At 48.5% G+C, this 10,529-nt stretch overlaps 1 protein-coding gene across 1 annotated transcript; it reads left to right on the forward strand.

Moving 5' to 3' along the window:
* Positions 1-275: 275 nt before the first annotated feature.
* LOC101706828 (dehydrogenase/reductase SDR family member 2, mitochondrial) lies at positions 276-6,962 on the forward strand. The gene is given in 9 exon segments (XM_021243896.2): positions 276-447; positions 618-655; positions 658-794; positions 1,193-1,229; positions 1,232-1,293; positions 4,833-4,903; positions 5,936-5,987; positions 6,281-6,415; positions 6,679-6,962. Coding segments are annotated over 9 exon segments (723 nt in total). The 5' UTR covers positions 276-373; the 3' UTR covers positions 6,796-6,962.
* Positions 6,963-10,529: the final 3,567 nt, after the last annotated feature.

Genomic DNA, 10,529 nt, shown 5'->3' on the forward strand with positions numbered 1-10,529 from the left:
AGCGCCTGATATTTTGTAAGAGCTCAGTGCTTTCTTATGGAATGAATTGGAGAATAATCTCTGTTGCCTGAAGGCTGGTTCTCACTTTCTTAAGTGTCTGTCATATGCTAGGGGATTTTCATGGAATGGTTTTCTGACCTTGAGACTCAAGTGTCTGAAATGCAGCCTACCTAGCACACTCCCTGCTGCTGGCCTTGTCCATCTGGAGGGGTATGGGCAGGTTACCTTCATGCTCCCTGTTGCCATGAATGAAATGGACTCTTTCTTCCAGGGCTGGTTCAACAGTAAGCATGAAAGACTGGTCATCATGCTCTCAGCAGTCATGTGGGCCCGAGGGTGCCTATTTCGATACCACACTTAGCTCTCTGTGAGGATGTGCAGGAGTCAAACAGCCCCAAAGGGCCTGCTGGCTGATCGGGTCGCTGTGGTCACAGGATCCAATGAAGGGTGAGTGCCCTGATTGACCTTTGGATTTGACCTCTTACAGGGACCCTGGCTTCTGTGGGAAGACTCAGGATTGCATAGCAGTTTCCCCTTTTGTTGATTTCCAGGGATGGGTAGAGGAAGAATGGTGGGAAGGGGTAAGACTGACTTGTGACCTCCACCTCCACTTGCAGCATTGGCTTTGCTGTCTTCCGGTGCCTGGCCCAGGACGGGCCCATGTGGTCATCAGCAGCTGGGAGCAGCAGAATGTCGACTGTGTCGTGGCCATGCTGAAGGGGGAGGGGCTGAGTGTGATGGGCACTGTGTGCCATGTGGGGAAGGCCGAGGACCGGGAGCAGCTGGTGGCCAAAGTGAGGGGTTGAGGGTGGAAGGACAGAGAGGACAGGGTATAGAACCTCCTTTTCTCTGCTCAGCCCTGGGTAGGGTGGGTTGGAGTGGGGGCCTGAGGCTTTCTGGAGAGTGGCTTGTTTCTGACAGCAGCCAGGGTTGAGTAGGGATCTAAAGGGGGTGGGCGAAACCCCCAGGAGGTTCCTGGAGAAGACCTTAGGCCTGAGCATGTAAGAGCCAGCCTGTGGGCCCCTCCAAGACACTTTCCTTCACAAGCATGGTTTCCACAGGGGTCTCATGACTATTCCTGGCTGAGGCATCTCATCACCAAGCTTTGCCTCAATGTCCTGAGCTGCTGGGGGTATCTGGGAGGATGAAGCCTTTTCAGGCTGCCCCAAACTCTCCCATGCCCATCTTACAGGCCCTGAAGTATGATGGAGGTGTGGACTTCCTGATTGCACCGCTGGGGTCAGCCCTCTGGTGGGGAGCACTCTGGGGACCGTTGAGCAGGCGTGGGACAAGGTGAGAGTTCGACACCAGCTCTGCGCTGGGCTCCAGCAGCGCCTGTCCCCAGACAAGACTTTCTTTTCCCCTCCTGAGGTTACTGTAAAAGCAGGTCCTGGATGGCCGGCCTGATCACTTATTCTCCAGCCCTTGTGTGGCTCTCTGGTTTGTTTTTTAAAATCTGGCTCTGATACTCTTTCTGCTTTCTTTTCTCTTCCCATCTCTTTTGCACGTAGTCATCCAGTGTGTTGGGTCCTTGCTTTGTGCTAGGCACTGTTCCAGGCCCTGGGATACAGCTGTGAACATATAGGAAGAGTGTCTCCATAAAAGCCAAGAGTTTATATTTTTTACATCCTTCCATGGGGAACATATATTGGTGATCATTTTCCTTCTTGATGAGCAGTTCTGCTGCTGAGACTCTAGCTTTCCTAGACTAGGGCCTCTTCACTGTCCTCCAATGAACCTGCTGCCAGAACTGGATCCAGTCCCTAGTATTCCTTGGGCTCGGACATTCCAGCCCATTATTAGTGCATCTCATGAGTGTGCAGCTTTTCCACAAGGGTCCAAGAAAGACCCTGTAAAATGTCTTATGGTCTGTCTTTGGTTTTGACTTTGCTACTCTCCTACCTCTGGTTCCATTCATTCCCATATTTTGTCCGCAATTCCCCCTGACTCATCAGTTGGACAAAGATTGAGTCCATTCTTTCTGCCTGTATTACCCCACCTCAACTTTTTCCTGAAGCAGAAAGCATTTCCTACATGCTGGCCTTTGTGTGTTTTGCCCTCCCCAGCCCCTCTGCTGCAGTTTGCTGACATCATCCTCCGGGTGGCTCCCCCTTTCTCTCTGCCCTTGGCTGGGTGCCCTTGGCTCCATCCTCAGAGACAACCTGAAATCTGAGCTCCCTGCAGCCACTGTTGAGCAGCCTCCCAGGCTCTTTAGCTTCGTTCCTAATGTTTCTGAAAGATCATTTGTGATTATGTAGCAGGAATTTCATTGTGGACAGTCTGCTAACCCTCCTGAGTAATTTTCCTTCTTAGTGTCTCAGTTCATGACTCCTTTTCTCAGAACTGTTAGAAACCTTCCTTCCTGGAGCTAGGGGCACATGCTGACAATCCACCTGACTTTCTCTAATGCTCCTCTATTCTCCAATGACTTAGTAGTCAACAAGCAATTTTGCACCACTGGGCAGAAATCATTGATGGAGTAATTGTCCCCCAGTCACATCTGTTACCATCTTGGAGGTGAAACCGTCACAAAATGAGTTTAGAATTTACCAGATGCCATGCTTTTAACTGAATGCAATTTTTAGTAGATGTCCTGTGAGGGGAATTCCTTATCACTCATCCTCGAGCCAGTTCTGGGGACCTTGCCTCGGCAGACCCACTCTCTTCAGCTGGTAGGGAAACCTCTAACTTACACCATGGCCACACCTCCTTACCCCTCTCCTCACCTAGGCATTCTCCAGTGTGCAGCTTCCTCCAGGTTCCTGGAGCTCTAGACAGGACCTCATGACACATACAGCTATGTGCCCTTCTTTTCTAATGAGACAGTTTTGTTCAGCACGGTGTGTGGTGGAATCTCACCCTTTCTTCTGCTCAGATTTGGCTCCCGTCTTATCTCACTTCCCAGCTTGATGCACACACACAGCTTTAGGTAGATGTTCTGTGGTTGGCAGGGTTCTGTTTTGACCAGGAAGCTCACAGTCTAACTAACCCTCAGCTCCTTCTTCTCAGAGTCCTCATGTTGGTAACCCCTTTAGACATGTGAGACACTTTTTCTAGTCAGGAGAGTCATGCCCAACAATGATAATCTGTCATCAGATGGGCTGGAGTAGCACTTAGTTGAGGCATTTACCAGGCCCACATTTGGAGGATGAGTGGGGAGCCAGGTATGGTGGCACATGCTTGAAATCCCAGCACTCCAAGAGAGGAGGTAGGAGGATTTTGAGTTTGAGGTCAGCCTGGACACATAGTGAGACCTGGTCACAAACCAAGCAAGCAAGCAGACAAGCAAGAAAGCAAGCAAGCAACTAACCAAGCAACCAACCAGGCAACCAACCAACGATAATAGAGGATGAGTGCATATGGGATGAAGAGGTGGGAAAAATAGTGGACAGGTCTGGTCAGTTACAGGTGGGCAACCTCAGTCCCAGGGATGTAGGACAATGCTGACCTCACTCAAGACAGCACCCCACAGGAGGGACAGTAGTGCCACTCTATTTCTATCTGAGTTAACCCCAGCCCCTGGGCTCAGTCTCTGCATTTTGTGTTCTCCTCTGTTTCCAAACCCACAAAACAGAGTTCCTGGAGTGCAGGACCCATACGCCCAGATCCAGGCTAGTCACAGGGCCATCTTTGTAGGCATCTTAATCCCATGACAATTTGCTGTTGTGTCTCTGTGTCTGCATTGGCTGCAGGAAACTCAGGTCCAAGTGTACAATAAACTGGTGTGTGTGAAGGCACCCACAGCTTGCAAAGACAGTGAGTGATTTATAAAACAATGCCCAGTTTTACCATACACTGTGAATCGTAAGCACTAGCCTTGCTCTTGCTTTTTCTTATTTTTCTACCCTTACTTTTTTCTATTTTCTGTTTCTTCACACACAATACCTATTTGTTTTTCCTTATCCTGTTGCATTTTGAGCATGGTGTAAATTCTATTGGGACAAAGCAAGGGCACAAATAAATGGACCATAGAGCAACAAAGGTAACTATTCCAGAGGTCTCTCTGGATCCCAGCACCTGCTTCTCCTTCACCTGCTCTGCCTTCAGTCTTTTTCCACTGGCTTCTATTTATAGCTTCTTTCTGCATAACAAGAACATAGTTCAGTTTCTTTCAAAGCCCTGAATCTTTTCTTTCTCTGTCCATTTGAAACAATACACTTATCTGGGGATGTGCTCACAGGCCTATCTCTTAGCCTGCCTGTCTGTGAAATACTTCTTGACTCAGTGTCTTAGTTACTTTTCTCATTGCTAAGACAAAATACCTGACACCCACAAGTTAAAGGAGGAAAGGTTTATTTCTGCTCACAGTCTGTAGAGGTGTCAGTCCATAGCCGGCTGCCTCCAAGGCAAGGTAGTATGGCAGAGGGGCATGGCAGAGGAGAAACAGTTCATGGCAGAGGAGGCAGTAGGTGGCAAGTGGCAAGCAGCAGCATCGAGCCTCCCTTTTCCTTTTATCCCATCCAGGCTTCAAGCCTTTTGGGTGGTACCACCCTCACCCAGGGTGGGCCTTCCCATTATCCACACTCAGGACTATTCTAAACCAATCAGTAGGCTAGTTTAGTTATCACACCCTTAATCCATATTCAGGCATCTTGATCCACATTCACACACCCTAACTCCAGTCACTTCCCAAAAGCCTGACCTATAAATGCATGAGGCTTTGAGGGGACATCTACATATAAGCCACAACACCCAGTTAGAAGGGGAACTGCTCTCTCACAGCTGCATACATTTGGGTCTGTTGTACAAATTACAAGAACCGTAGTATCATGTGAACAGGCCCATAGCTGACATACTTTTCCTCTTTCCTCATTCTTCTGCTCTGATTTCAGATCCTGGACATGAATGTGAAGGCCCTGGCCCTGCTGCTGAGCCAGCTCCTGCCCCACATGGAGAACAGGGGGTATGGTTGCAGAGTGGGAGTAGGGGCTGATGGGAAGACTGAGGCACAGGAATTGAGTCTGGAGAACAGAAGTTAAGCCAAAAAGAGAGAGAGCCCTCTGAGATCTCTACCTTCCCCGTCTCCCTCTGTTCTGCCTCACCCTTTGTGTGGCTGCTATTCTAATTCTACTAACTGCAGAATAAGGGTGATGTCTTATGGGTCAAATACGTGCTCCTTGGGCTTGACATTGTTAAGTTTGGGAAGAGGCTGTGCTTTAGCTTTTTAACCTTGTGGGCTGGTCATTCTTACTTAGTCTGGTCTTCTCACAGACAGATAATCCCTCTGCCCTAACTTAAAATCTGTGCCAAGATTTTCCCTCCTTTTCCCCACAGGGAGATGCCCATTCCAGAAACCTCCTCACTTCCTGAGTCTTGGTTTCCGGCAACCCTGTCTTTTTGAAGATCCTAGAGATATGGGTGCTCTTTTTTTTTTTTTTTTTGTACCGGGGATTGAACTAGCGTCTTTGGGCTTGCGTAGCAGGCGGCGAAACCACTGGGCTAAATCCCCAGCCCATGAGTGCTCTTCTTACAGTGACACCTTGTAAGAACTGGCTGGGCCTTGTCTTGGTTAGAATGAAAAGATCCTGTCCCTTGTTTCTTGCCTCTCCTGGTGCATGTGCTTCTTCGAGGCTGCTTGTTGACAGAAATTCACCCCCAGCTGTGAGTGCATCTCCTCTAAGCCACCTACCCTCTCCTTCAGCACCTGGCTTTCTGCTCATCTCTTCCCCAAAGAGGCAGAAAAGTACATATGTACAAGGGATGAATATAAGCATCTGTTTATGAGAAATAGGGCTGGAATCTGAGCTGTGCCACTCATCAGCTGTTATTCAATCTCTCTTATCCTGTTTCCTCATGTGAAATAGAAATAAAAATAGGATACTTACTGCTGTCTAAGGATTGCATTGTTAGATTTCATTGCTAGACTGCATCACAGTATCTGGATCAGTAGTAAGTCATTAACTTTATCTCTCTTCTCATCTCTGTCTCTTCACAGGGCTGGTGCTGTCACCCTGGTATCTTCTGTTGCAGCTTATATGCCACTTGCGGTAAGTGCTTGCTTCTTGGCTCCTGGTTGGTGGATGGTGAGGGACAACTTTGTTATATTCTCCAGAGCCCCATAAGGGTAGTGCTCAGGACAGATCCCTGCCTTATTCCTGCTGTCCTGGCCTGTGCTTATGCCCATATGGCTGCTGGGTCCCTCAGATCTGTTCTCAGACAAGATATAGAGAGCTTGTGTGAGCTCTGGCCTTGTTCAGCTGTGATCCTCTATAGGTGAGAAACCCAAATGATACTTTCTTCCATTCTCCTAAATCCAAATCACTCTCAATTCTCTTCCTAGGAACTGGGTGCCTACAACATCAGCAAGACAGCCCTGCTGGGCCTCACCAGGACCCTGGCATTGGAGCTGGCCCCCAAGGATGTACGGGTGAACTGCCTGGTTCCAGGATTAATCAAGACTGTCTCCAGCAAAACAGTGAGGACTGGGGTGTCCCTCACCCCCAGCCTAGCTCAGTGGAAACTCTCCTCAGTGACTAAGGGATAAGGGGTGATTGAAGCTTCAGGTTACCATCCTTCGTGCCCCGGTCCTCACTGCCTGCTGCAGTCAGCTGTGGGCCAGGCCACCCACCTTGAGATGGGCAAACCTGCCATGGGTGCTCTGCCAGGTGGCAGCCTTGGGGCCCTGACCATCTCTTTGTTTTAGCAGCCCTGAGTCTCTCATCTTTTCCATTTGTCCAGTTACACAAGAACAAGGCTTTCTGGAACCTCCTCAAGGAGAACCATCAGCTGAAGAGGCAAGTGGTGTTCAGAGCTTTGGTGGTGCAGGTGGGAGGGGCGGCTGAGTGTACCTCATGAGCAGACCCCTGTCTGTCTCCTGGCCACTTTTTGTGCTGAAATCTGGGGTCCAAGTAACCCTGCAGAGTCCATTCTGTCCCCTCATGGAGCCCAGTATTGCTTGTGGCCTGTGAGCCCCAGGGCAGCAGAACCAGTATGCCAATGACTGATGCTGTGTCTTCCTTTCATCCAGGATGGGGCAGCCTGAGGACTATGCAAGACTTATGTCCTTTCCATGCTCCCCAGATGCCAGCTACATCACTGGTGAGAGCATCATGGTGGCTGGCTTCTCACCTCGGCTCTGAGGTGACTGGAGGATGGCTAAGCAGCTGTGGATCTGGGCTGCAGAGCCTGAGGTGGGTGATAGAGGACCTTGTTAGGGCCTGAGGATAAGGACTGCAGCTACTCCAGCCTACTAGTTTGTAGGCTTGATCCTACTTGGCTCAAGGAAGAAAACCCTTCAGTGTTCTTCTCAGAACTCTTCTGAAGGATCATTGTAGATTTGGCTGATCCAGCCAATGTGTGAGATTCTTGGTGTGGGGCTGTGGAGCCGAAGGATGTGCTCCTGAGGAACCTTCAGGAAAAGAAGTAGAGACTCAGGTCCCTGAAGGATCCCAGCTCCTTCTCTCTGTAATTTGTCCTTTAATCATGTCTTTCTTAAAATAAACTCAAATTCATGCCCACCTCTGGATACTCTTGGTAAAGCTGGAGGGTCCCCTGTCTCCTGTGGCAGACCCAGCATGGTAGGGAGTGGTTGTTGCTTCCCATCAGACTTTGCACCCTGTTCTCTGAGCTGGGTCTTGCAGAGGCTGAGCAGAGCTGTGGGGAGTGGCAGGAGGTAGAGGGATTCCGGATTCTTTCTAAGGGAGGCTAGTGGATGTTAATGTTTCCTGCACCACAGAAGCATTTGAGAAACTGAATAAAAAAACATAGCCAAACCAAATCTTGTGTATAATTCCAGGCTGAGAATATTTATTTATTTATTATTTATTTATTGGTACCTGAGATCGAACTCCGGATCTCATGCTTGCAAGGCAGACGGTGGCACCACTGAGTTAAATCCCCAGCCCTCAGAACATCTACTTAGATAGAAGAGAGTAGTCAGTGGTGAAATTCCTTTTGGGGGTAGGGCAAGAGGTGGCCCCTGGCTCCATCTGATTGTCCTGAGTCATATTTGAGGGCACCATCCTCCATGAGTACACACCCAAGGCCACCACAGTTGAGGAGAAACTGGCCTTCAAATTATCTATGGCCCTGAAGACACTTCTCTTGCTATCCATAAGCCCTGTTCTGAACTAGTCTAGAAGCAGGAACCAAGAAAAAGCTTCTAGCCTGGCCATTGGCCTTTGTCTCTCTGAAGGCCCTCGCCAGCACATCCTCTGCGGGATGGGTTCTGGTGGTAAGAATAATTCAACTAGTAAAGCATGTGTTGCTCTCTACTATGGGCCACACACTGAGCCAGGCACCATGGAGGCCACAAATATAGTTAAGTCCCAACCTCTCTCAAGTCCCTTCAGTGTAGTGGGTAACAAACAGCAGGGAAGGCACTCATCAATTAATGAAGTAGAATGGGTGCAACCATGCATAAAGTATTGAAAACACCCACTCTGTATCGGGTACTGTTCTAGGAAGTTGGAGTACAATAGTGAACAAAACAAGAATCTCTGACCTAGAGGTAAAGGCTACAATAAATAATCAATATACTTAAAAAATAAATCTTATAGTACGTTAGCAGGTATAGAAGGAAAAATACATAGAGCAAGCCAGGGGCTAGGGAAGGGGGCAGGAGTCAAGGAAGGTCTCATGGAGAAGATGAGGAACAAGATTGGGGGGAAACACTGTACCAGCAAGGCATAATGGGAAAGCAGAAGACTACGAACTCCAGTGAGGCTGGGGAGATCTCATCTGAGCTAATCAATTAAACTGGGCTGCTGGAGTTCTTTGGGTGGGAAGGCTAGGATGCAGCAAGTGGGACTCACGTTGATGGTGAAGGGATCTGCACAGCCCTGAGCTCCAGCACGCACAGGCAGAAACAGGAGTGAGCAGGACTAGTGTCTGGGTGTCCTCATTCAGGTCTTTGCTTCACCTTTCTGTTGTGTGGTGCCCGAGACCTGATCTCAATACTGCAAGTGGAGGCTCCCTCACCCCTGGGCTTCCGGTTGGAACAGGAGCCTTGGGAGAGTCACATGTTTTTCTGGCCTCTTCCTTGAAGGACCACGGTGGCAGGGGCTGTGTCTACTCTAAGGACCTAGCTCCTGTGAGGCAACGCCCTCTCCTTCCCTAACCACCAATTATGGACTCTTCTCCAGCCCCTTCAGTCTAGGAATCGCTGTTGCTGCTTCCTGGATGTTTTATTACCCCGCTTCCTATTACCTTTAATCCTGCCCACATTTTAATTTCTTCATTTCATTCCCTTCAATTATTCCTTTGGCTGTGGTCTGACAGGGAAGCCACAACAGGGACAAAGTGAGGTAAACCTGACAGGCTTAACTATGGATATGCTTCAACCACCGCAGGCCTGGCTGCCCTGGCCTCTCCCTTGGGATCCTCTGGGGATCCCCATGATTCACAGCCAAAGGGTTAAGGGCTGGATAGCAGGGACTTCCAACTTCCATGGACCCTGCTTCCTTCAGGGCTTTACAGGTAGAGAAGAGGTAACTTCAAGCAGATCTCTGCAGTTGTCCTGACCTGCCTGAGGCCCAGGGCTTTGTGTTAGTCTCTCTTCCCCTAGCCTTCTATGGCCAGACTCTCACTTCTTTCCAGGAACACCATGGAAATGCAGAGGAACAAGGTCTTTTATAGGTAAGCATATTACGCTCATTGAAGAGCAGAGACAAGTTTTTATATTTCCCCAGTGTCTCTGCTCCTAAATCTAACTCTGGATGGTGAGGGGAGTTTGGTTTCCTGGTTGTGCAGTGCCTGACCTGTCTGATGCTCCTTCCTTGCTCACTGTCTGAGTTCTTCCCTCTGCTCACTCTTGGAATCAGGCCACTCTCAGCTCTTGTGCTGAGCCCCTCTAAAACTGGCTCCTTCTCCATTTGGATGTCTGTGTTATCTCCAGGCTGGGATGGCCTGAGAAGATGGGCAATGTCTTGTGGCTGCCTCAGGTCACCCACCTCTTCCCTGTGCTGCTCAAAGAATGTGCTCTTATAGAAGCTCATGACTTAGCCTGGGCTGCCCAGAAAGCAGAGCTGGGGTCAAGGCTTCTGCAGCTTCCACTGGAAGAGCCAGAGTTCAAATGCATTTTCCTCCCGAGGCCCTGTTTTTCCAGAGGGGGTCATCATTTCATTTTTTTGTTTTAAAATTTTATTATAAACTAACATTTTATAGTTATATATATATTTATGGGTTACAGTGTGATTTTTATGATTTATGAATACAATGTAAGATAATTAAATTAGGCCAATTAACATATCCATCATCTCAGATACTTATTTTTTTGTGGTGAGAATATTTGAAATTTACTCTTAGAAATTTTGAACTCTGTAATACATTATTACTATCTATATTCACCACAGTGTGCAACAGATCTCAAAGAAAGCCAAATTTGCTTTTCCTGTCTCAAGACTTTGCACCTTTTAACCATCAGATTCCCTCCTCTATTCTCAGGATGGCTCAGCTTTGAGGGGTGGGAGTCTGATTATTGTACCCTTTACTGGGAGTAGTTTGTTGTATATTTGTACATTTCAAGTTAATCCTCTTATCTCTGGCCCTCTAAGAAAGATCTGGAAAAAGGTATCAGAGCAATGGAGAAT

This window comes from Heterocephalus glaber, unplaced genomic scaffold (assembly GCF_053883595.1).
Source record: "Heterocephalus glaber isolate CG9 unplaced genomic scaffold, H.glaber_assembly_v1.0 deba00001662, whole genome shotgun sequence".
Taxonomy (NCBI): Eukaryota; Metazoa; Chordata; class Mammalia; order Rodentia; family Bathyergidae; genus Heterocephalus; species Heterocephalus glaber.